The sequence below is a fragment of the Macrotis lagotis genome, chromosome 3 (genome assembly GCF_037893015.1).
Source record: "Macrotis lagotis isolate mMagLag1 chromosome 3, bilby.v1.9.chrom.fasta, whole genome shotgun sequence".
In the NCBI taxonomy this organism is placed as follows: Eukaryota; Metazoa; Chordata; class Mammalia; order Peramelemorphia; family Peramelidae; genus Macrotis; species Macrotis lagotis.
This window is the reverse complement of record NC_133660.1, coordinates 59,600,862-59,628,671: the sequence shown is the minus strand read 5'-3', so window position 1 is coordinate 59,628,671 and position 27,810 is coordinate 59,600,862. Positions and strand designations below refer to the sequence as shown.

General features: G+C 35.5%; 1 protein-coding gene across 1 annotated transcript; it reads right to left on the bottom strand.

Moving 5' to 3' along the window:
• Positions 1-450: 450 nt before the first annotated feature.
• On the bottom strand, positions 451-12,606 carry GIMD1 (GIMAP family P-loop NTPase domain containing 1). The gene is made up of 2 exons (XM_074227397.1): positions 12,214-12,606; positions 451-711 (listed from the first exon to the last, which is right to left on the bottom strand). The coding sequence occupies exons 1-2, from the start codon at positions 12,604-12,606 to the stop codon at positions 451-453; spliced, it is 654 nt and encodes a 217-aa protein (XP_074083498.1).
• Between the last annotated feature and the right edge of the window lie 15,204 nt (positions 12,607-27,810).

Here is a 27,810-nt window from a genome sequence, read left to right as displayed (position 1 = left end):
ACACAATTCAACAACCTGGTCTTCACAGCAACACTGCTGGGTAGGTACTTTTCATTCCCATTTTACAGTTGAGGAAACTGAGGCAAACAGAAGTTAAATGACTTTCTCTGGGTCACACAGCATGTGAGAGTCAGGTTAGATTTAAATTCAGGACATTCTGACTCCAAGCCCAGGACTCTTATCCACTGTGCTCCCCAGCTGTATCTATGACTTAAATGGACTTTGATGACCTGGCCTGGGAACCAAATGGTATCCAGAAAAATATTGCTTCTGTGAGAAAACATCTTCCTTTGTTAAACATACAAATATTGAACTCATAAAAGTTGTAGCAATATGTTTATAGGTTAGAGACTACTGTTATTTCTTCAAATGGATATTTGAATTATTTCTCAACATTTTAGCTTTCATCACTAAGTTTATTTTAAAAGTATTCACACTTGTCAAGTCCTTTTATTTAAAATAAAGTGCTTGGTAACAATTTTCTTTCACAAATTCTATGATTGTTTTTAAAATTATTATTCTTTGTTCTTTAGGTGGTATTTTTTGATTGTCTTGAAAAATGTATTTCTGTTGAACAGAGTCCAATAGCATTGATAGTGGATAAGAAGCAGTGTGTAAGTATTTTTCCTCACTGAGTCGAGCTTCTTCTAGTTTTTCTGCATGGGTGAAAAGAATGGCAGTAAAATTCTTCCAAGCAGGACCAAGAACTTCCTTTAAATGAAAATCAAAAATGTAGTAGTTAGCTTTCTCTTATTTTACTCATCTCAAAAGTAAAAAAAAAAAACCAGAAAAAAAAAAAACCAAGTCTTTCGAATGTAATACAGATTTTTTTAAAAAGCTAAAATTAACAACTTAATGATTTGGAAAAGAATAACTGACATGTTTTGAAAATTTTTAAATTATGTTTTGAAAATTACTTTCCTCCCAGGAACCCCATGAGATTGGAGGTAGAACTCATATCCTTAATTAGGAATGGGAAAACAGGTTAAATGTTTTACTTCATTTCTCTTGAGGAGTGCCATCTGAACCCAGGTCAGCATAGGGAGTGACTCTATAGATGCTAAGGTCAGTATCTAGCCAGGAGTGAGTGAGGTGCATCCCAGTGCAAGGAGAATCTGTCACTAGCTCAAGAAGAGGATGCCAATGAGGGGGACCAGGAGAGGAAGGAATTATTTTATAGAGCCCTCCCATATGCTGGGTTCTGACTATGTGCTAACTGCTTTTTATTATCTCATTGGACCCCTACAACAAGTCTATGAGTTAAATACTACACTGATCCCCTTTTTTTACAGTGGAAGAAATTGAGGCAAACAGAAATGATGTGACTTGCTCAGGATCATAAAGCAAGTTAGTGTCTGAGACTGGATTTGAACTCATTTTCCTGCCTATGGACCCAACATTCTAACCACTATGTCAATAGCTTCCTCAAAAATAGCACAAAGGGGTCTAAACTTGTGTGGGCTCAGGAGTTTCTATTCCTGAACTGGCCTTGTTCAGGGCAGACTGAGGCGACATGCTTCTAGAAGTGGTGTTGTATCCTAGGAGCTAAGTTCAGAAGCAAGCAACATTTGTGTTGCTCTGACCCCGGGAGCTGAATGGGGTTTCAACTCCAAATTCCACTCCAATTTGAACTCTTCTGGGGAATAACCAGGATGAGAATCCCAGACCAAAGTGAAGCAGCTAGTTCTGTTGCTCTAAAGCATAACTGCTCACTTGGAAGACACTGGGTGAGTCCAACAGCAATCTGGTGTGGCTCAGAATAAACTCACATGGAAACTTGGAGAGCTTAGAGGAGGGACCTAGTGGGAGGTGGGCAAGGGCAGCAATCAGATTTTTCTCCAGATTTGAACTTTTGTGAGCATGCTAAAAGCTAAGCAGGTCCCTAGGTTGAGCCTAACATAAAACTTGGAAAGAGTAAGAGCTATGGAAGAAAGAATTGAAAAAAGAATAGGAAGGAGAGAGGGAGGAAGGGAAGGAGGGAGGAAGGAAGGAAGAAGGAAGGAGAGAAGGGAGAGAAGGAAGGCGGCAGTAAATAGGGAAGGAAGGAAGGAGGGGAGAAATAGGGAGGGAAGAAAAAGGGAAGGAAGGCAGAAGGGAGGGAGGAGGAAGTAAGGAGGGAAGAAAAGAGAAGGAAGGAAAGAGGGAGGGAAGTACGGGAGGGAGAGAGGAAGGAAGGGAGGGAATGTTTAATTAAACATGTTGGACACTGCTATGTGTTTGAAATACAAATACAGGTATAAGCAAAAAAAAAAAAAAAAGAAAGTTTCTCAAGGAACTTATTCTAAAACAGGAAAGACAATACACCAAAGGGAGCTGGAAAAACAGGAGAGAGTTAGGAGGGACTTGCACTGGGACATAATTTTGAAATCTGGAAGTTAGGAACTGGACCAAGAGATGAATGAAGAGTGATTTGAGCTCCTCCCCAAAAAAGACTTCCTAAGAGTAGTGATCAATAGGAGAAAGGGACAAGTCTTACAGAGAGATAATCCACAGAGTGAAAAAGGCTGCAGAGGTTATTGGTTGTTCTAGAGTAAAGAGATCCCAGAGGCTAAAAGAAGTTCCAGGATTAGACAGGAGCAGAAGCATGGATTAAAATATATATATATATATATATATATATATATATATATATATATATATATATATATATATAATTTTGCCTTTGTTTAAGTTATTTTCCAAATTCTGTTTATTTCACTTGGCATAATTTCATAGAGGCTTTCAAATTTCATCTTTTACCTTTCCATTACATCATTATGGCTCATTCATTCATATATGCCATAATTTGCATAGTCAATCCTCAATAGTTAGATACCTTCTTAGTTTCCTACAAAAACTACCACAAAAAGACCTGCTAAGCATATTTTTGAACATTTGAATTCTTTTGCTCTTTCTTTGATCTCTAATACCATTGGGTATAGTTTTACTAGTGCTCTAGCTGGGTCAGAGTATATGTATTGTTCATTAATTTGGGAAGCAAAGTGCCAAATCACTTCAAATAAAGGCTGGATTCACTCAGGAATAATGTGCCTATAACCCTTCCAATATGTCATTTTCCTCTTTTCCAATTTTTTTTTAAACCCAATGGGTATGAATTTGAACTTTAGGAGTATTTACATTTACAATTCTTTATTTATTAATGATTTTATAATTTTTCTATGTGGTTACTGATAGTTTAGATTTCTTGAAAACTACTTATTCATAACCTTTGATCTATTGAGGAATAGTAATAAAAATCTGAATAATGTCCTTATGTATCTGTGATACGAAACCTTTATCAGAGAAACTTGCTGCAGAGTTGTGTTTCCTTCAGATAACTCTTTCCCTCATAATTTAAACCATATTGGTTTTGTTTCTACTTAACCAATTTTAATTTCATATAGTTAAAGTTGTCCATAGTTTTCTGTAATTCTCTCTTTTCATAGATCAGAAGGGTAATTTCTTCCTTGTTCCTCTAATTCTCTCTTTTTTTTAAGGTTCTTTTGCAAGGCAATGGGGTTAAGTGGCTTGCCCAAGGCCACACAGCTAGGTAATTATTAAGTGTCTGTGGCCGGATTTGAACTCAGGTACTCCTGACTCCAGGGCCAGTGCTCTATCCACTGCAGCACCTAGCCACCCCTCCTCTAATTTTCTTATGTCTTTTTTATGTTTCTCATCTGTATATTTGGAATTTATCATGGTTCAACTGTGAAATATTGCTGTATATCTATTTCTATCAAGCTATTTTCCAATGTTTATAGCAGTTTCATTTCAAATAGGGATCCCTTATCTCTAACTGGGGTCATTTGGTTTATTAAATAGTAAACTATTGTGTTCATTTACTAATGTGTATTGCATACCTGCACTATTTCACTGATTAGCCTTTTTTATCAGTACCAAACAGTTTTGAAGATTACTGCTTTGTAATATAGCTTAATGTCTGAAACTTCTAGGTCCCCTTCTTTTCCACTGTTTCTCTTACTTCTGTTGAGATCCTTGTTCTTTTGTTTGTCCATATGAATTTCATTATTTTTTTAACTCTATAAAATAATCCATTGTCCATTTATTTGGGGTGTATCTGAACAAATTAGTAAATTTAGATAGTTTTGTTATTTTTATTATATTAGCCAATCCTACTCATAAACAATATTTCTTCACCTATGTAGGGCTTTAGTCATCATTTCACAATAACTTGAAAGATATAGAAAATTCAAGATTCTAGAATGCTTGATCTTGTTCACATTTTAAAAAAAAATAGATTTGTTTCAGACACTTAATAATTGCCTAGCTGTGTGTCCTTGGGCAAGCCACTTAACCCCATTTGCCTTGCAAAAAAAAATAGATTCTTCAGAACAAAAGAATATCTTGAAAACTTTTCTATAACAAATTTTTCCCATCCATGCATCAAAATGACTCTACTCCTTGAAAGATATGACATAAATAACTCTGACCCTCTGATAATATTTATCAGTAAGGCATAAACCAGGTATGCTTGCCAAAGTGATGAGAAGATTCAGTACAGTGTCAAGACCAAAAAAGCTGTGAATAGTGCCCTCTTCCAGGTATTCATGTGATTTCTTGTTTATTCTGATTTCATCAAACCCCAGAACATAGCAGAAATTCCTGGAACATAACTGTAATCACATAAGAGACCTTGACTATCTATCCACATGCAGAAGACGATGTGGATGAAGAATACCTATTGTCCAAATATATACATACTTTTAGAATAACCTACAAAACTTGTCCAACATCTTGTCTGACCTAAATAAGAATTGAACAGGATAGGCCAGCATTGATGGATTAGGACATATAGCATTGAAGGGCACTCCCAAAATGTATGAGACCATTTCTATTTTAATTTATCTACTGGTTAATCTTCTGGTATAAACCTGAACAGAAAAGTTAAATTCAAAAATAACATCTATGACTAGCAAAATTAATGTAATGTGCACAGCCTTCATTTTACAGAGAAGTCAATGTAGTTCAGTTTAGTTTAACAATGTTAAGATATGGTGTTCCTTTGTCTAATGAGATAGGAAAATTGGTGATATAATAAATTCATATTGCACTAGTCAAAATGTTCACAGGGAAATCAGTAATTATAAGATATGGAGAAGAGTATACATATATAATATAATATATATATATATATATTACTGGTTCCTAGTTTCTCTCTCTCTCTCTCTCTGTATATGTGTATGTGATATGATAGATTATATATGTATGTACATTTGTGTCTATGTATATTGTTATATTTATACATGTATATATATATAATAGATGTAATATAACTTTTTTAATTTCCTTCCAAAATCATATGAAAAAATAACTTTATGCAGAAATAATGCATTTTCCTATATAACTTGGCTTTTGTCCTCTGTTTTATTACATTTTTAAGAGCATGTAGAATGCATTTAATTGCATTATTTTTATATTTAAAGGGAATTTAAGAAGGCAAAGACCTCAAACAGAACTTGCTATGATTCTTTTTAAAAATATAATTTGTTTAGAATCTGTTGCTCTACATAGTAACAATTTAGATCTCTGGTATTCTTTGAGAACAAAAGAATTTTTAATGTGATCTGCTGTTGTGGATGAGCTATATCAGATTCTTTGTGACCCAATTTGGATTTTACTTAGAAGACATACTAGAGTGGTTTGCTGTTTCCTTCTGCAGCTCATTTTACAGATGAGGAACTGAGGCAAGAAGGATTAAGTGACTTTCCCAGGGTCACACAGTAAATAAATGCCTGAGACCAGATTTGAACTCATAAAGATGTTTCCTCTAGATTCTAGGTCTGGTATTCCAATCACTGCATCACCTAGCTGCCCATGACCTACTCTAGGGATATTTATATTTCTAAAACAGTTAGCATATTTAGAATTAAGACCTGGATTCAGGCTCTTGTGCCACTGCTTGGAAGCTGTTCAATCTTAAGACACTTCACATCTGAGCCTCAGTTTCTTTATCTGTCCATTTGGAATGATTAAACTTGCATTGCCTACCTCATCTGATAATCTAAAACAAAGTACTATATAAGCATGAAGTAGGTACTATTTTGGTAAATTAGGAGGTGATTGTTTTGCCAAAGGGTTGAATAAAAGAGCTTTTTTCATTTTGATTACACAAATGTTAAACACCTATGCTGCAGATAATAAAGCAACATACCTAAAAAAACTTATTCTTAAATACAGAGTCCATTTTTGCATATTTTGAAAGTATGATTCAAAATGATTGATGCAACTTTTAACAAATATATCTTGCATGCAAAGTTGAGTAGTTATGTAATAAATCAGCACTCTGTTATTAGCAAATATAGAAACATTAATAATAAATCTATCTGCTTAATAAAGAAGAGATCTTATAAGTAAGATCTCAGGGTCCAGGAGAAGTAAGAGGAAATGTAAAGCAAACAATCACAACATTGGTTAAGGATCATCACCATCTTTGAAAATTTTTCCTAATAATACTTCAAGAATATAGTACATAATAAAGTAGGGTCTACAGTGAGTTCCATTCAATTCCTTCTAATGTAATCTTTCAAAATGCTCTGTTCAAAGCACAAATAATGAAAATGTGTGTTATTTCTAATTTATCTTATTTCTTGATCATTTGAGTTTATCAGTAGAGCACTCTGTGCTTTGAACATATACCTTTATTTATGAAGAAATATGCTAGATTACCTGTAAACAGGTCCAAATTTCTCTTCCATGGTGGATTCCACCTAGAATGGCAGAACTGGAAGGGAACTTAGCAATCTTTTAATACTCCCCTCTGAGAGTTGTTTTGTTTTTTTTTTGAGGGAGCTTAGGCCCAGATAATATCTTGCTCAAAGTTTTATTTTGTAGATGGTAGTCCAATGGACAAGAACTAGGATTCAGGTTTTTCTGACTCTTGCTTCAATGTTTTTCTAGTATACAATACTGCTTGTTCAACCTGCAAGAAGTTTGCATGTGTTGGTGGCTATTTCTAAAATGATGCCCATATCCCATAAGCAAGACAGGAAATTGTCTTTTTGGAACACAAAAACGAGAATGTCAATTTGGTCTATTCCCTGGCCTAGAAAAACAGTGGGATATTCTAAAATAGTGTTACTTAGTATTTAGTCATCATGCTGTTGGCCAAATATGTTCTCAGTAGATCTGGGAAAAAAAGAAATCAAGGATGATTGATACTTGCATGAAAATCTCAGAGCAAGATAAGTTAATGTAAGTTATCTGGTGCTAACATTTTTAATATGCTATTAAGTATTAAAGCCCTAAGCTACAGAGGATTTTTGCAATCAGTCATTCAATGTTTGATAGCTGAGTGCTAATAGATAAAAGTGGGACTAGTCCTTCTGGGACAACTAGTTAAAGTATAAACTTTGTTTTCTAGGAATCATTTTAATTTTCCCAGGACCCACCAACAGTCCTGCCCCCATTGCTTGTGGTTGATGAAATCATAGCATCTGGACTTTTAGCGGAGAAACTTTGAAAAAAAAAGCCAACAATTACATCAACTGACAAAGAATTATCATAGAACCAGAGAATAATTATGGCTATTCTTTATTTTCCACTTTTTCTTTTTCTCTTTCCACTGAAAACAAAACAAAACAAAACAAAACAAAAACTCTGAATTTCTCTCCAAGAAGGAGCCTATTTGTAATACTGAGACTTTGTAAGACAAATTATCCTTTATCAAGCTTTGGGACTTTTTCCCAAATACTTCTTGAGCCCTAAAATTTGAACATTATTAATTGCAAAGTGGATTCCTGCAGGAACTTATCAAGACAAATCCACTTGGATAGTGTAAATTAAAATACATGTATGCCTACAGATTACCTAAGAGGCAATCTAGCCAAGTGACTAGAAATCCCTTTAAGAGTAGAAAAGGTTTGAATTCAAGTCCTGCCTTTAACACAGATTAGCTGTATGCCTTTGATTAAGTCACTTAACCATTCAGTATCCTCACACATCTCTCAATGATGTTGATCTGCATTGGCAGAGGGTATTTCCTATTACTACCAATGAACTCACAAACTCATTTTAAAACAAAGAAAATTCAACTAGTGGGAGCACAAACTTGGCTCATATATTGTTTGGTCATGTAGCTAGATCTGTACATATAGTTGTGCTGACCATGCTGTCTTTCATATAGCAGGCATTCAGTAAATATTTTCTAAATAATTCCACCCTTAAATGATGATTCTATGGCAGGGGTTGTGACTCAGAACGGGAGCCAACATAGTGAATATGAACCTGAAATGGAAGCATAACATACAGCCCACAGGAAAGTTAATAGTCTGCTTGCCTTCAAAATACCTCATACTTATTTTAGTATTTTAAAGAAACATCTCATTCTGTGAGTTGTCAAAGAAACAACCATAAGTTCATGAGGTCCTAAAGCTGGAGCAGGAAGGTATCCACCTAAGGCTATTTTGTTTTTGGCATAGACTTGTGGATAATTCAAGGCTGGTTACATTATATAGCAAGTACATGCCAGACTAGGGGAGAAACTTAACTTGGTCCACTGAAATGTTGAAATTTTTAAATCAATGATTCCAGGGATAGTCCAATATAACCACAAGTGAAAAAATGCTTATTGTTACCAACCTAGTGGACATTTTGACTTATGTTGACTGGAAGTTAAGTGGTTTTAACACATATATCACTGAAACTTATTTCAATGAGGATACTGCCTTCCCCCCCATTTTAGGAATAGTTGGACATCCTCTTTGAAATGTGCCTGCTACCTACCTTTGAAAGGAAAAAAGTAGTTATTTAGCAGAACATTAGTTACTGCCTATCTAGATCTATCAATAACTATACTGATAAATGTTCAGGTATCAGGGTTAATAAGCATATCCAAATGGAAGTCTAGTTTCTACAGAACTTACAGGGGAAAAACATACTACAAAAGCCCAAACTGTAAAATATTGGTAGAAGTTTTCTGTAAAAGACCTGACCATGATGAATCTCCTGTTGGACCAACCATTTGCCTGTAAAGATTGCCTCTATCTCATAACTAAGGCAATAGTATTTCCCCTTCTTCCTATCCTACCATTTGCATGACCTTGAGTTGTCTAAGGAGAGGCATAATGCCCAGAATGAGGGAGTTCATAGTTCTGTTATACATCTCTCGTTGAATCAAAAATGAAATGATGGATACATCTCTGTGTGTATTGCTTTTATACTGGAGGTTAGCCAGAGGAAGGTGAGAAGTTGGAGACTTTGCCATATGGCATTCGGTTGAAGGTACTGAAAATGTGTAGTCTGAAGAATAAAATACTTGGGACATGGGCAGAGTATAATGCCTGTCTTTAAGTATTTGAAGTACAGCCAAGTGGATTCTGTATGCTTTGCTCCAGAAGGCAAAACTGGTAGTAATGGGAACAAGTTAAAGAGGTAGATTCAGTTCAATGTTAGGAATTATTGCTATCCATTAGGGAACTGATATATAAGCCTAATAGTGATATAATTCAGTAAAAGAATATGCAGTTTACAAACAGTGACCTTTTTTGGCCATAATTATGAAAAGGAGGGCTTGAAAATACCCCCTTTTTATCTCTGGCGGCTTGAGTAGGAAAGAATCTTTTCTGAGTGAATCAAACAATCCAACTCATGTGTGAACAGAGCCTGTATACCGACTTGGATCAATGAAAACCATCAAAGAGACTAAGTCATGTTCTAAACCATTTGTATGAAAAGAGAAATGATCCTAGAATGGGTGGAAAGACATATCAAAGAGAACAAGGGGCTGTAGCAGAGAAGGGAGATTCTGACTCCTCCGGGAAAAGAACCTAAACAAAGGGAAATCCCAAGAAAAGTCATCAATTTTCCCCCCTTGATGCCTCTCTATCCACAGACATCAAAATCTAATATAATCTACTATTTCATTACCCAGATGTTTCCAGTAAATTGAATTATGCCTCAACCATAAGGAGGACAGGGGTAGGCTAAAATAGATATCAGTATATGATTAGGCAGAGTATCCAACCTTTGCGTGTTAGGAATTTTCCTAACTGGGGTCTCAGAGCAATTAAGACAGAACTATGAACTTTTGAAATAAAATAAATTCCATAAAGCCAAAAAGAAAAGAAGCAAGCAGACTTTAGGGCCAATATGTTTTCCCATAGGCTTAAAATGAACTAATTATTGTAACAGGTTTTTACAGTCCCAAATTGTTTTCCTGAATGGTTGAACCAATCTACAGTTCCATCAGTAAAACATTGATGCTAGCCACTTTCTGACCGAGAAATGAATGATTCAAGATATGGGGTATGGCCAATGTAAGAATTTATTTTACTTGAATATGAATATTTACTATAAGAATTTTTGTCTTTCTTTTCTTTTAAATAGAGACATGAGAGCGAAAGAAAATATATGTCTTTTGATTGAAAAATAAAATAAAATTTAAAAACAACCCAAAGGAGACTGGATTCTCTCAGTTAGTAGGCTTTCTATTATTGAAGGTGTTAAAGTGGAGACTGGAAAAATACTTATTTGGGATATTGTAGGGGAAATTCCTGTCAGATACCATTTGTGAAGTCCCCTCCAACTCTGAGACTGTATAACTTATTCCTCTTCACAGATATCCTTGGCAATCATTTCAACCTGAGGAACTAGGACACAGTGATGTAATGTAAGACTTGGAGTCGAGATGATTTGAGTTTAAATCCTGTTGTAGGCACTCATTAGCTATATTACCCTGGACAATCATTTAATTTCTCTCAGACTCAGTTTGCTTATCTGATAATAATTACTTTTAATTGTGGTACAGTTCAAATGGGATAACATATGTAAAGCCCTTTGAAAACCTTACAGTGCTCTATAAATGTTAATTATTATTCCCCTGTGTAAAGATGGGAGCAGAACACACACTGTCATTTTCCCCAGGCCTGTCCCTAGTTTTCTTCCTTGTACTTCCTCCAGGAAAGGTCTTGCTTTAATTTTTTTTAAAAAAAATTTTGGGGCAGCTAGGTGGTACAGTGGATAGAGCACAGTCCTGAAGTCAGGAAGACCTGAGTTCAAATTTGTCCTCGGACACTTAATAATTACCTAGCTATGTGACCTTGGCCAAGTCACTTAACACCATTGCCTTGAAAAGACAAAAAAAATTTCTTTTTCTTTAAAATTTAACTATCATTTTCAAACACAACCATTTTAATATACAACAAAATAAGAAAGAGGATTATGAAAAAAGAACTATTCTGCTCAGAAAATTGCTCACAGTTCTGAGAGGAAATGACCCCCCCCCCAAAAAAAAACCATTTACTGACTTGCTTGGCAATTTTTTAATAATACCAAAAAACTGGAAACAAAGTAGGTACTCATTGATTGGGGGGGCATGTCTAAACAAATTATTGTACACACATGCATTTGAATATTACTGAACTATAAGATACAATTAATATGAAAAATTTAGAGAAGCATGGGAAGAAAGTATATGAACTAAGTCAGGAAAACAATATGCTCAAGAACTGCATTGGTATAAGTAGAAAGAACATAAAGGAAAACTGGACTCTCTAATCTTAATTACCAAACTTGACTTGGAAACAAGTTGATCAAAGGCCTAATATTTGGAATCACAGCGCCGTGTCTCATACACAGTAGGTACATAATGATGTTTCCTCTTTCCCTGAGGACAAAGACCTATTCATTTTTATATTTCCATCCCCTGCATCTATAACCTAAGGTTTTTTTAATAGCTTTGATGACAACCTGGCACCTCCCTTAGTGGCACCATAATGTCTATATCTTTTTGCCAGTTTATTAGTGAATATCTGAAGAATGATGAGTTGATTACTGTTTCCTTTTAAAATCCATCTGTGAAGTAGGGGTAGCATTGACTCACCTTCCCCCAAGAAGACTTAAAAAAAAGCAAATAAAAGTTAACTAGATAGCAAATCTATATAGTATAACAATCAAACAATGCAGGATTTTGTGGAGCATAAATAAAATTCATTGCACAATAAATTTCCAAAGGTTTATGTTATCCATTTTCCCTCAGACACTTATGTGATTATGTTCAAGTCAACTAAATTCTGTTGACTTCAGCTTCTTCATCTGTAAACAGCACCTGCTTCACCAAATTAAGACCAAATCCCATGACACATGTAAAGTGCTTAGCCATCCTTAAACCACTACATACATTTTAACTATTAATAACAATAATTATTATCTTCCTTCTCTTCAGGCTGTTTTAAAAGCTAGAATATTGATGTGCATGCATTTGTCTCTTGATTTTACCTGCATCAGCTGGATAGAAGAACATTCTCCCTCTCCACAGAGGGGCACATCTGCTCTCAGGACCAGCAGGGCAAGGTGGAGACCATCTCGTCCAAAATGCCTCACTAGGGCTTCCTCCACTTTCTGCTTCACCTGCTCCTGGCTCAGACTGCTATGGGGATAGCCTGGTGTGTCTAATACCTGGATCTGCAGGGTCAATTCTTGCCCATCACGCCTCATGAAGTGGGGGATTTGGCAGCTTCGGCCCAGGTGGCAGTCCTTGGTCACAGAACATGGAGCCAAGCAGCTGTGGAAGTCCATGCTGCCCAGCAAGCTATTACCAGCAGAGCTCTTCCCACTCTGGGTTGCACCAAAGAGGGCCAGGTTGATGACCATGTCAGCACTGTCTGACATAATAAAGTCTTTATCCAACACCTTGGGGAAATAGAGGCAGAATACTTGTAACGTATAAACTATGTCAAATATTCAGTTAAAAATATTTGGCTCAGTAAGGCTTTATAACCGAAGAATTCCAAGTAGGTTTATTTGACTTGGCAACTCCTACCATTACCAGCCATCTTGTTGCATAGAGAAACTAAAGTAGTGATGGGAGGAAACATGGTTCTCTACTTCACTTTGCATTCATCCCATCCTCAGTCTCAAGAAAAGTTATACAATTTTGGAGATGGAGAAAGAATGGAGAACAAGAAAAATGTAGAATGAGAAAACAATATATTTTTCTTTGGGGAGGGCACCCAAGAAATTGTAAGGAGAAATGTAATCCTTGGGCAAAAACACCTCCCCTAATTAGGGAATGAGTTTAGTCTGAAAGAGGATTGTGATGTTCCACAGTGAACAAGAGGATTTAGGTATCATCATTTCTGAAGATGAGTAGAAATGAAATAGCAAGAAAGACAACAATTCCTCTTTTCTCTCTGCTGTCTCTCCAGTTTCCTAAGGAAGAGAGAGAAGAGTGGAAAAAAAGAGAGGAGGGGATGGTAAGCGGGGTGGAGGGGATTGGAAGAGAGATAGATATATAGAGAAGCAGAAGGTGAGTGAATGTGAAAAAGAGAGACACACACACACACACAGATAGACAGAGACAGACAGAGAGGAGAGAGACAGACAGACAGCCATAGAAAAGAGAGATGGAGCAAGGGAGGACAGTGAGGAGGGGAGGAAAAAAGGGGGGAAGAAAGGGGCAGAGAGGGAGGAGGAGAGGGAACCCTGGGAAGAGGGAAAAGAGGCAGTAGAGAAGTGGGGAGACAGAGAGCAAAAGAAGATAGAGACATAGAGAAAGGGGAAGGGGAGGTGGAGAAAGAGGAAGAAGGAGCTCAAAACTGCAGTAGCATCTGCAAAAAATCATTCTTCTAACTTCCTGAATTTTTCCTTCTAAGAAACATGAATATTTTAAAAGCTGCTTCTGGTTCTATTTACCAAAGAACTTTCTAGCCAGAGAGTATTCTGATGAAAACACCCTAAACCATTCTTATTGATTTGCAGTTTCTATTGAGAAATATGAAATATGTAAATATTCGATTGATTTTAAGATTTAAAAAATGAATACCATTCCATTTTGTAACTTTCAGCTAAATTAGAATCAGGAATTTAATTATTTTGTTTTAAAGTAGGTTTTTGTCTCTTACAAGCACCCATAAAGAGAAGTTGCTATCAGAATCTATCACCAATCAGAATCTAGGAAGATTTTGTTTAACATACACTGTGAGTAAACTGTATTAAAAGTTTCATGAAGGTCATGGACTCCTTTTGTCATTTTAGCAATTATGCTATAGCACCTGCTTCTAACAGGTTTTTAATAAACACTTGTTTATTGACTCAACATTAAGCAACAATACTGCACCAGTGACTTAAAGTGTACCACCTGCTATTTCCAGAAATCATAAATTCATAATATTATAAATTATAAATTCCTTGTGATTTTGTTTCAGATTCTATTAGTAACATTCCCTCCTCTCACTTTCTATTGATTCTTTTTGTAATCTTTCCTCTGGCCTTTTTATGCCACATTCACCATATCCTGTTATATCAGATTGGTTTCAGCCACACTGGGAAAAAAATGGAAGCAACCTGCCCTAAAGGTTGGGTTCTATCAAAGTACAGCCAGAACATTCAGTAATAGCTAACATTGGGGTAGGTACGGAGGCATATTTATTCTATTTTACCCCAATCTTTAGGCTCAATGATTGAATGAATGCTCCCCCTTTATTGCATATCTCTTACCTTTCAGATCAGAGATTCCTTCTCCACCTGGGCTAGGTTTCAGGACTGTGCTTCAACATGAACTTTGACTTTCTGATGAGGTTTCAGTACCACTCAGGAACTGATACGGGATGTGTGTCTTCCTGTAGTTAATCTGTTACCAGAGAACCTCATCTTTAATTGATTCTACTAATGAGTCTTCGTTTCTCTTAAAACCACCTGGCAACTTGTTTTTTTAACATTTCAAAAATAATTCAACTTGTTATTTTCAGGAGAGTCTGCATCAGAATCTTTCTGTAGGCAATAATCTCTGTTACAAAAGAAAACCCAGGACAAGCAAATAAAAATGATATCGTTCTTAATTTTTCAAAAAGTGATAAAAGCCAAACCAGGAATAAGATTAGCCTGGAATCTGGGAGATGTGTGTTCAGGTCCTGTCTTTGGCACACATTAGTTTTATAGCCATGTATCTTATTCAACTCTCTAAAATGAATAATTAATGGTAAATTGATCAATGGATGAAATTCTTTACACCAGTGAAACCACAGTTAAATCAAGATACATTTATTAAAGCTTACTATGTTTCATTACTATAGATATGTCCTCAAAAGGATTACATTCTAATGGAGGAAGACAAGACACAGCAAGAAATTGGAAAAGGATCTGAAGATCCCCATCAGACTAGGGAATATTTAAGAGAAATTCCAGAGGGTGAGGAGAGCACCCTGAAAAGGAATGAAGGTAAGTCCTTAAGAGGAGGTTCTGACAGAAACCAACTAATCAGAGGGAGGGGCACAGGAGCAAAGGTCACTTCTAAGGTGAGAAGTCCAGATGCTGAATGAACTTAGGGTAAAGGAGTCTCTGGGACATGTTAGAGAAATAAATCTAGAATCAGGAGGGCAGCCTGGGGAGGAATGAAAAAAACCAGAGGTCCAGATCTTGCTCTTCCCTAAATAATAATTACTATGGTATATAGGTTAAATTCATCACCTTAATCTATGTTTTGTTTTTCATTTTAATGTGAATACTCATGAGTCTTGATTTAAGAATAAGGTCATAGGAATTTGGATAAAATGGTTTTTAAATTTCTTTTCTTTCTGAAAATTGTCCCATTCCCAGTTTTTCTCAAAGGTTCATGGAAATAATCTGTATTTTATTTTTGTAATCAATGTATAATGTTAGTGATATGGTATGCAGGAAATTGAATGTAGTTACATTTTAAATGATCTAAATGCCCTGCCCTCTCTTTTCCCCTCTTAGAAGAAATTCTATAAAGTGTATATCACTATTTGCAGTGATCCTAGAGACATCTGGAATTTCTTATGACCTCATAGGCAGATTTAAGAAGTATTCTTCCTGTGTGGATATGACAAGAAAAACGAAACCAATTCAGTCAACTGACAAATACCCTTCCTTGGTCTTTTTGTATGTGGAAGCAACATCCCCCAGATGGCAGTATCTGTCCATTTCCTAGGTACTGGGAAAAAAAAAAACACAGCCAACATTTTTTCTCTACCTCTTCTTTCTTCCCCCTGCACCCCCTCTCCCTTGAAATTTATTCTTTAACAAAGCAACTCAAGCAAGAATAACACTAGAAAAATTTTTTTAAAAAAAGATTGACACTAGAGATTACTTATATATACTTGGGATTTACCAGGTATTTCATACATTTTAAAAAAGCCATGGATCAAGATTTTCCCTTCTACTTTGTTAAGGTAAAGCATCTTCTAGTTCTGAAACATTATGATTTTGTGATATTAAAGGTAGCTAGTTGGTGCAATGGATAGAGCACTAGACTTGGAGTCAGACCTGAGCTGAAATCCAGCTTGAGATTTTTAGTTCCTGGGAAATTCATTTAACTTAGTTCTGCCTTAGTTTCTCCACTTGTAAAAAATGGAGATAATGCCAGCACCCATCTCTCAGGAATGTTGTGACAAAAAAATGAGATAATATTTGCAAAGCATTTTGTAAATATTAAATAATTATATTAGCTATTATTGCTGTTGCTATTATAATGCAAATAAAATAGTAACTTTTACTATTTTTATTATACATATAAGACAGGACTTTGAGGTTTTTCACTGACTGAAAGAAGTATCCTACATTTGAAACACTGTTCTTTCCCTAATAATTTCTTGTTTTTGCAAGAATTAGAATTCAGTATCTCTGTAGTAACTTCTAATGGAGAAATATATCAAGGATTTTAAGTCAGCTTGTGGTTTGTTATAACTGATACCAACCTACAAATCATTAAAGAAGAATCTGGGTACTTGCTGCAAGGACTTGAAAGGGTCATATAGGAGGTTCAACTCCTCATCGGTAAATTGAAGGAAAGGGCAGCTAGGTGGCACAGTGAACAGAGTACTGGCTCTAGAGTCAGGAAGACCTGAGTTTCCAGTCTCAGACATTTCATAATTACCTAGCTGTGTGACCCTAAAAAAAACAAAGAAGAAAGAAGGAGAAAAGGAGAAGAAGAAGAAGAAGAAAATTGAAGGATCCAAGGTACAAGGAACTTGTGACTCACCCAAGGTGACTCAGGTAATGAGCAATACAGACAGAATTTGAAACCAAATCTTCCAACTCCAGAGAAGTTGGGTTCTTTCCACTCTAGTAATATTTATAATAGGCAGTGATTATCTCATTTGTTTCTCATAACAACCATAGAAAGAATTATTATTATTATTATACCCATTTTATAGATAAGGAAACTGAAGCAAATGGGATAAATGACTTGCTCAGGATCTCAAATCTAGTAAGGGTCCAAGGCCAGATTTGAACTCTGATAATACTGAATCCAATTCTAGTGCTCTGATGATATGGAACCACCTTACTATATCCATTTGATAACACAAGATATCTGGAGTGTGTCACTCTAATCAAATCACTGCACTTCATTTAACATTGCTTTCATCATAATCTGTAAAATGTGGGGAAAGAACTCAATGACTTTCTTGATACCTTCAAGCTCGAAAATCTATTAGCCTGTTTTCCAAATCCAGTCATTAAGTTTAGGAATTAGTGTAGAAAAGCAATTGGTGAAGTCAAACACGTTTTATCATCAAACACACTCTATTCATTCAACTAAATGTTTTATTTTAAATTGTGCAAAGAAATTTGCAATTCCATCTGTTTTATTTGTAAAATGAAAACCAGTCTGAACAGATTCAACTTATAGAAATTTGCATTTATGACACTGGCAATTATACACAGACTATCATTTATTGTGTTGATGGCAAACAGTAGGTAAGCAAACAGACACTGATGGTCACTCTGACAGTTTTAAGGAACTAAATTCCAATTGTAAATACAACTGAGCAATGAACAGTTGGATCTCTGAAGCCTATCTCACTATTGGGAACTTTCCAATGGGAGAGAGTCATCAGGACTCAGTTAAAGTCCTATTGTTCAAACCCCACTTTTCCCCTCCTACTCCAAGTAAATTTTTTCATTGATGCTTTTTGGTTTACAATCACATTTTTTTGTTTGACTTTATTCCTCTCCTGTAATTCATCCCACCCAGCAAGGTTTCCTTTATAACACAAATTTACAAACAAAAGGGGAAAAAGTAGGAAAATCAATCAATACATTGGTCACGATAAAATAATCCATATCCATAGTCCCCCATTTCTGCAGTGAGAACTTTTTTTCTGGTGTCAAACTTGATCATGATAATCACATAGCCTTCAGTTTTGCTTTAATGTTCTTTCCATTTATATTGGAGTAGTCATTGCTACATGTATTTTGTGGCTTTTTTTCCTTTGGTTTTGTTCAACTTGCTGTCCTTTACATTTTTTATTTTACTTTTTAGTAATGTCTTTTGTTTTTATATCACATTCATTTCCAAACAAGTTCCTCTCCCATCATACTCAATAAGCCACTCCCATATAACTGAGATTAAACAATATCAATTTTAGAAAGCAGTACAGGAAAGCTAGCTAATATATGAACTGTTTCTGATAGAATATATAACATTTTTTAAAGAATATATAAACTTTTTCATGTGTGCCTTTCTCTCTCTCCCCTCACATTTCTTCAATGAAAGAAGTACAATTTTCCCACTCTTTCCTGGGGTCCATCATGGACGCCATAATTGCATTACATTTAGTTTTGCTTTATCATTCTTTTCATTTAAATTGTTGTAACTATGTCTACTTAATTTAATGTTCATAATAAAAGCATAAAATAAGTAAATATAATGACAATAATAACATGAGTAAACTAAGGAATATTATTACTATCAATTCAGTAGGTTAATGTTACTGTTAAATCATTTCAGTTGACTCTTCATGACCCCATTCTAGGGATTTTCTTGACAAAGATGATTGAGTAATTTGCCGTTTCCTTCTCCAACTCATTTTACAGATGAAGACCTGAAGCAAACAGGATTAGGTGACTTACCTAGGGTCACATAGATAGCTGATGTCTGATACTATTTTTGAACTCAGGAAAAGGAGTCTTCCCAACTCCGGATCTGGCACCCTCTCCACTGTGCCACCTAGTAGATTAGTATTACACCATATTAAATATAATTCTAGGTGATCAGTTGCTATTTTGCCCTGCATGATTTAAGCATATTAGAAACCATGCATCAGTTATTATTGAGTAAATATATTATTTGTGATTAATTCTGTAAAATAGTTGCCCATAAGCCTTCAGTTATGAACTTGGCCTCTTGCTATTCCATTGTTTCTAGGAGAGAATCATTCTTAATCTACTTCATGCCAAATGACAGCACTGTATTTTTTTCCTTGACCAAATTTTCTACAAAGACGGGAGTAGGGATTCTTTCATTCTTTGTATTTTTATCCCTAACCCTTAAATGGTATGTGGCACATAGCTGGCACATAAGAAAAACGTTTGATTGATTAATTGATTAATGACTGCCTGTGGTAGGGACATTAAAATGTAACTATTTCCTCATGGTAAAACTATTACTTTCTTTCATATAAGAAAACTGCTTGTTGAGGTTTCACTTTGTTTCTCTCTTGGAAAAAACCCCAAAACTTTCTTTCCCTATTTTTTTCTCTTAAACTTGAATAATTTCATCCATTTACCTCACATTTTAATTTCCTGCTAGAAAAACAATTCAATTATAATAGCCAGATTTATATGTATTCTAGCATTTTCATATGGTTGTGCTAAATTAATTATTAATTATTGGGTTGATGATGGTTAATTTTTAAAACTGTAAGTAAATATACTATATAAAGAGTATTTTTGTAAAAAGCATTTGCCAAAAACTTTGACTAATCTGGAATTTCCATTTTGATCATTATTAATTTTGGTTACATATTAAATGCTATCTAACTCCATCATGCCACCAGACCCCTATGAAGCCTTGTACCCTCAGAATCCTCCACCCTGTGATTGAGACCCCAGCATCAGATAAATTTACATTTTCTCAATATAAAAGCAATTAATTGCCATATTGCCATGCAGAAATAAGGAACAAAAAAAGAGATCCTACCAAAATTCTTGCATGATAAATTAGGTTAGATTTATACTAGGAGGGTAGGGTTCAAAATACTTAAAAGGAAAACTGAATTTCTAAGTACTTATTAGGCAAGCTATAAGCACAATAGAATATATTAATGACGAAAATGATAAAAATAACATAGATTGTCACCAGTTGCAGAAGAAAATTTTGAGAAAAATAAACACTATTTAAAAATATTATTAAAATTATAGAACTTTATGTACCTTTCCTCAATATTATAAACAGTTCCTGTTCAAAAGAAAGAACAGTGTCATATATAATGGATAATATCAACTAGAGACCATTCCAATAACATCAGGGGCAAAGTAAAGCTAATCATTATTAGCACCATTATTTGCTACAGTACTAGAAATTCCAGCTTCTACAAAGAAATAGAAATTGAGTAAAGAAGCAGAGGCAAATTTTTGTTTTTCAGTCATGTCAGTCATGTTTGACTTTCCATGTGACTCTATCTGAGGTTTTCTTTTTCTTTTTTTCCCAATTGATAATTTCTTTTTTTTCAATTACATGTTATGAAAGTTTTTCAACATTCATACACACACACACACACACACACACACACACATACATATATATATATATCTATATCTATATAGATATAGATATATATATAAAAGTTACATAATTTCCTTCCACCCTTCCTTCCCACTCCTCTCCCATCGGGGTGAACAGTCTGGTGAACATTGTACATATACATTTATGTTTAACATGTTTACAGATTAATCATTTTCTGAATGAGGAATTAAAACTAAAGGAAAAGAAAGACAACTATGAGACAGAAAGGTACATCATAAAGAGAAATTTTTAAAAAGTGAACACAGTGTTCATTCAGATTCAGTTGTGATTTTTTTTTAGGTTTTTTGCAAAGCAAATGGGGTTAAGTGGCTTGCCCAAGGCCACACAGCTAGGTAATTATTAAGTGTCTGAGACCGGATTTGAACCCAGGTACTCCTGACTCCAAGGCCGGTGCTTTATCCACTATGCCACCTAGCCGCCCCAGTTGTGATTGTGTGTGTGTGTGTGTGTGTGTGTGTGTGTGTGTGTGTGTGTTTGTGTGTGTGTGCGTATTTGTTTTGTTTTATTTTTCTTCCTCTGGATGGGGATAGCATTGTCCATAGCTAGTCAAATAGGGTTGTCCTAGCTCTCTGAACTGCTGAGAGGAGCTGCATCTATCAAGGTTAATCAACATACAATGTTGTATAATATGTCCAATGTTCTCTTGGTTGTGCTTCCTTCATTCAACATCAGCTCTTATATTTCTTTCTGTGCTTCTCTAGAGTCTGACCATTCATGGTTCTTATAGAGCAATAGTATTCCATATTCATATAGCATAACTTGTTCAGCAATTCCCCAACTGATGAGAATCCCCTCAATTTTCAATTCTTTACCACTACAAAAAGGACTGCTATGAATATTTTGGAACATGTGGGACTTTTCTCATTTTTTATGATTTCTTCTGGATATAGACCTAGAATTGGTATTATTAGGATAAAGGGTAGGATCAGTTTTATTGCTCTGTGGACATAGTCCATATTGTTCTCCAGGAAGTTTGGATTAGTTCACAACTCTACCAACAATGCTTCAATGTCCCAATCCTCCCACAACCTCTCCAACATTGATTGTTTTCCCTTATTGTCATCTTAGTCAGTTTGATATGTGTTAGGTAGTACCTCATCTTTGTTTTAATTTGCATTTCTAATTTCTTTGTTTGAAAACTGCCTGTTTATTTCCTTTGACTAATTATCAATTGTGGACAACTTGTAACCTTATTAATTTGATTCAATTTTCTATATATTTTAGAAATAAGACCTTTATCAGGACCCCTGGATGTGAAAATTGTTTCTCTCACTGGGGTTTTCTTAGTAAAGATATTGGAGTGATTTGCCAGTTCCTTTTTCATCTCATTTTACAGATGAGGAAACTGAGGCAAACAAGGTTAAGTGACTTGCCCAGGTCACAGAGCTAATAAGTGTCTAAGGCCAGATTTGAAATAAGATCTTCCTGACTCCAGGCCCATTACTCCACCCACTGAACCTCCAGCAACCATTATATGAAACAAAATAATCATTTTTACAGATGAGATATTTTGTTTGAAAACTCTATTTTTTAATTTACATTTTAAAATTTATTTATACATTACTAAAATAATCTTGTTGTAAGAGTAAATATAGGACTTCTGGCCAAGATGGCAGAGAGAAGACAGGCACAGTTCTAAAGTCTCCTGATCTTTTCCCATCTATCATATGAAACAAACCTCTTAACAGAAATCTGACCCACAAACCTAGAAAGGAAAACTGTCTCCCAGCAGCATTGGACAAATTGGGCAGGTGAGTCTGGGTGCAGAGGGCAGATCAGCCCCCATCAGTCAGATTAGTGGGTGAATTGGAGCCCAGAGTCTGAGGGCCTGAGAGCCGGACCTGCTGGATCAGTGTTGGAACTAGATGGTGGGGGCTTGAGTCATCCTGGGAGCAGAGGTGTGCTGACCCTCTGGAGCTTGCCAACAGAGCTGGCAGGAGAGTTCCGGTGGAGGAGAACTGCAGACACCATCCCTGGGCTCCTCTGGTCTGAGGAACTCTGATCCCACACCTCCATTGTGGCTGAGGCCTCTTCCCAGAACAAACAATTGCAGACTACTTCTGCCTCAGGCACAGGTGTGTGAGCGTAAGAACCAGCCCAGCTGACAATAGGGAGAGGAATGACCTCAAGTCACCATTGATTGAAGGCAAAAGGATTCATTAGCTCCAAACCCTCCCTTCAAGCTAAAGGAGAAGGCCTCAATCAAGGTCACAGACACTCCACAGAAAGCAACTAGCACCTCCTACTGGCCAGCCAGAGAAATTGCACTCAGTGAGTAAAGCCTCTATTGATCCCAAGCCCCTGTGAACCAGCCCCTCCCCAACTCAAGGTCTTAGCAAAATGAAGAAGGGTCAGAGGAAAGGTGGATCCATCGAAAAATTCTTGGAAGGTAAAGACCCTAACTCAGAGAGACCTAGAACCTCTGAGGAGAATACGATCTGGTCTTCAGCACAGAAAGACTTCATTGAGGAAATAAGGAAGGAGTTTAAAAATCAACTGGAAAATTCGGGAGAGACAATTAATACCTTGCAAGAGAAAACAAATCCTTAGAAAATGCAACTGGACAAATGCAAAAAGAAAATAATTCTCTGAAAACCACAATTGGTCAAATGGAAAGTTCTTTCAAAAGTAGAATTGACCAATTGGAAAAGGAGTTGCAAAAGGTTAATGAAGAAAACTCCTCTCTAAAAAAAAAAGAATGGAGTCTGCAGAAACTAATGACTCCATGAGACAGCAAGAGCGAGTTAAACAAAATCAAAAAATAGAAGAAAATGTAAAATACCTTATCAGCAAAACCACTGACCTAGAGAATAGGTCGAGGAGGGGCAACCTGAAAATCATTGGACTTCCTGAAAATGTTGAAGAGAAAAAAAGCCTGGACTTCATACTACAGGATCTAGTGATGGAAAACTGTCCTGATATCATGGAACCAGAAGGCAAAGTAGTTATTGAAAGAATACATCGATGCTCTACAGAAAAAGATCCTAAAATGAAAACACTAAGGAATGTTGTGGCCAAATTCCATAACTATCAGATAAAAGAGAAAATCCTGCAAGCAGCCAGAAAGAAACAATTTAAATATCAAGGAGCCACAGTAAGGATTACACAGGACCTGGCTGCATCAACATTAAGGGATTGAAGGGCTTGGACCGAGATATTTTGAAGAGCAAGGGAGCTTGGAATGCAGCCAAGAATCCACTATCCTGCAAAGCTGAGCCTTCTCTTCCAGGGAAAAAGATGGACATTTAACGAAATGGAAGAACTCCAAAAATTCCTGACGAAAAGACCAGAGCTAAATAGAAAATTTGGACAGCAAACAGGAGGTACAAGAGCCACATGAAAAAGTTAAAAAAATAAAGGGGGGGGGCGGTAAAAGAAAAAACTGGCTATATTCCAGCAAGAGGAAAAAGATTCTCATAAATCTTGAGAATTGTAACTGTAATAGAGAGAATATACCTAGCCAGAAGTGATGGACATTCATGGCCTATCATGAAACTGCTATCCAATGAGATATAACTGGATTTAACCCCACTTGGGAGAAAGATTCTAATATCACTTAAGAACTTTAACTTTATTAGTTAGAATGTACTTAGGTAGATGTGACAGATACTCAGAATTTTCTATGACTCAGAATGGTCTAAAAAAAACACTACCTCCTTAAAAAGGGGGACAAGAAGGATACAGGAGGAGGGAGGGGATTGAATGGGGTAAATCTCATTACACTAAGAGGAACAAAAAACCTATGGTAATAGAGGGGAAGAACGGAGGAGATGAGAAACACCTGAATCTTCTTCTCATCAGACTTGGCTTAAAGTCAATTTACACATACTTACTTAACTTAAAAAACATCTAACCTTTCAAGTATTAAAAGGGGAAAAGGGGAGGGAGATGGAGAAAGGGAGGGGGGTGGGGAAAAAGGGGAACTAACAAAAGGAAGGGAAGGGAAAAGGGAAAAAGGGAAAGGGGTAAAAGGGGGAGGGGGTGATATAGGAGGGCAAACACACTGAAGGGGGGTGGTATTCAGAAACCAAATACTGGGGAATATAGATAAAGGGGGGAAGGGGAAAATATAAATAGAGGGAAGAAAGCATGGAGGGCAATAAAGAATTAGTAATCATAACTTTGAATGTGAATGGGATAAACGCTCCCTTAAAATGTAAGAAAATAGCAGAGCAGATTAAAAACTAGAATCCTACAATATGCTGCTTACAAGAAACTCATTTGAAGCAGAGAAATACAAATAAAGGTAAAAGGTTGGAGCAAAATATATTTTGCTTCAGCTGAAGTAAAAAAAGCATGGGTAGCAAACATTATCTCGGACAAAGTAGCAGCAAAAATAGATAACATTAAAAGAGATAAGGAAGGAAACTTTATCCTCCTAAAAGGTACCATAGACAATAAAGCTATTTCAATACTGAATATATATGGACCCAATGGGACAGCATCCAAATTCTTAGAGAAGAAGCTGAAAGAACTACAGGAAGACATAGACAGCAAAACACTACTAGTGGGAGACTTCAACCTCCCGCTATCAGATCTAGATAAATCAAATCATAAAATAAACATGAAAGACGTTAAGGAGGTAAATAGATTATTAGAAAAACTAGATATTTTAGACTTATGGAGGAAACTGAATGGAGATAGAAAGGAATATACCTTTTTCTATGCAGTACATAGAACTTATAAAAAAATTGGCCATGTACTAGGACATGAAAACCTAATGATCAACTGCAGAAAGGCAGAGATAGTGAATACATCTTTCTCAGATGATAATGCAATAAAAGTCATATGCAATATTGGGCCAAGCAGATATAGACCCAGAACCAAATGGAAACTGAATAACCTCATTTTAAAGAATGAGTAGACCAAAAAACAAATTATAGAAGGAATTAACCATTTTATCCTAGATAATGATAATAAGGAAACAACATACCAAAACCTATGGAATTCCCTGAAAGCAGCTCTCAGGGGATATATTGTAGCTTTAAATGCTTACATGAATAAATTGGAGAAAGAGGAAATCAATGAACTAAACATGCAACTAAAAAAATTAGAGAAAAAACAAATTAAAAATCCCCAATTAAATACCAAATTAGAAATTCTAAAAAATTAAAGGAGAAATCAATAAAATTGAAAGCAAAAAACTATTGAATTAATAAATAAATCCAACAGTTGGTAATATGAAAAAACCAATAAAATTGATAAACCTCTGGTCAATTTGTTTAAAAAAAAGAAAGAAGAAAATCAAATTGCTAGTATCATAAATGAAAAAGGTGAACTCTTCACCAATGAGGAGGAAATTAAAGTAATAATTTGAAGTTATTTTGCCCAACTCCATCATAAATTTGATAATCTAAATGAAATGGATGAATATTTACAAAAATATAACTTGCCCAGATTAAATGAAGAGGATATTAAATACCTAAACAACACTATCTCAGAAAAAGAAATTCAACAAGCCATCATTGCACTCCCCAAGAAAAAGTCTCCAGGGACAGATGGATTCACAAGTGAATTCTACCAAACATTTAAGGAACAATTGGTTCCAATTCTTTATAAACTCTTTGGAAAAATAGGGAAAGATGGAACTCTGCCTAACTCTTTCTATGAAACCAATATGGTGCTGTTACCTAAACAAGGAAGAGTCAAAATAGAGAAAGAAAATTATAGACCTATCTCCCTGATGAATATAGATGCAAAAATCTTAGCAAAATAATTACAAGTTATCACTAGGATAATACATTATGATCAAGTAGGATTCATCCCAGTAATGCAGGGTTAGTTCAATATTAGGAAAACTGTTAGTATCCTCAATTATATCAACAACAAACCTATCAGAAATCATATGATCATATCAATAGATGCTGAAAAAGCTTTTGACAAAATACAGCATCCATTCCTACTAAAAACACTAGAGAGTGTAGGAATAAGTGGACTGTTTCTTAGAATTATTAGCAGTATCTATCTGAAACCATCAACAAGCATTATATTCAATGGGGAGAGGCTAGAGGCATTCCCAATAAGATCAGGGGTGAAACAAGGGTGCCCATTATCACCACTACTATTCAATATTGCATTAGAAATGTTAACTTCAGCAATTACAGAAGAAAAAGAAATTGAAGGAATTAGAATTGGGAAGGAAGAGACAAAACTCTTATTCTTTGCAGATGACATGATGTTCTACCTAGAAAATCCCAAGAAATCATACAAAAAACTACTAGAAGCAATTAGCAATTTTAGCAAAGTTGCAGGTTATAAAATAAACCCTCATAAATCCTCATCTTTTCTATATATGTCTAGCAAGATACAACAGGAAGAGCTAGAAAGAGAAATTCCATTCAAAGTAACCTCAGACAATATAAAATACCTGGGAGTCTATTTGCCAAGGCAGACTCAGAAACTTTTTGAAAACAATTATAAAACACTTCTCACAAAAATTAAATCAGATTTAAATAATTGGCCAGAAATCAACTGCTCATGGATAGGTACAGCTAATATAATAATAATGACAATTCTACCCAAACTAAGCTACCTGTTTAGTGCCCTACCAATCAAAATTACAAAAAAATTACTTTAATGAGTTAGAAAAAAATGGTAAGTAAATTTATATGGAGAAATAAAAAGTCAAGAATTTCCAGGAGCTTAATGAAAAAAAGTGCAAAAGAAGGGGGCTTAGCCCTACCTGATCTAATATTATATTATAAAGCATCAGTCATCAAAACTGTTTGGTATTGGCTAAGAAATAGAGTGGTGGACCAGTGGAATAGACTAGGTGTAAAAGGAGGAGGCAAGTATAGTAACCTGCTGTTTGATAAACCCAAAGAGTCCAGCTATTGGGATAAAAACTCCCTCTTTCATAAAAACTGCTGGGATAATTGGAAGTTAGTATGGAAGAAACTTAGATTAGACCAACACATAACACCCTTTACCAAGATAAGATCCAAAGGACTAGTTTACCTATCAGATCTATGAAAATGGGAGCAGTTTATGCCTAAGGACGTGTTGGAGAACATCACTAAAAACCAACTAGATAATTTTGATTACATTAAATTAAAAAGCTTTTGCACAAATAAAACCACTGTAACCAAGATCAAAAGAAATGTAGTAAATTGGGAAACAGTCTTTACAACTAATGATTCTGACAAAGGACTCATTTCTAAAATATACAGAGTCATATTTTTTTTTTGTAAGGCAAACGGGGTTAAGTGGCTTGCCCAAGGCCACACAGCTAGGTAATTATTAAGTGTCTGAGACCAGATTTGAACCCAGGTACTCCTGACTCCAGGGCTGGTGCTTTATCCACTACCCCACCCAGCTGCCCCGAG

Bases quoted from the DNA above. Each gene is read 5' to 3' on its own strand.
- GIMD1 (XM_074227397.1), bottom strand. From the start codon at position 12,606: ATGTCAGACAGTGCTGACATGGTCATCAACCTGGCCCTCTTTGGTGCA. The intron at 712-12,213 runs GTAAAATCAAGA...TTTCATTTAAAG, and splicing joins CTTCTATCCAGCTGATGCAG to GAAGTTCTTGGTCCTGCTTG.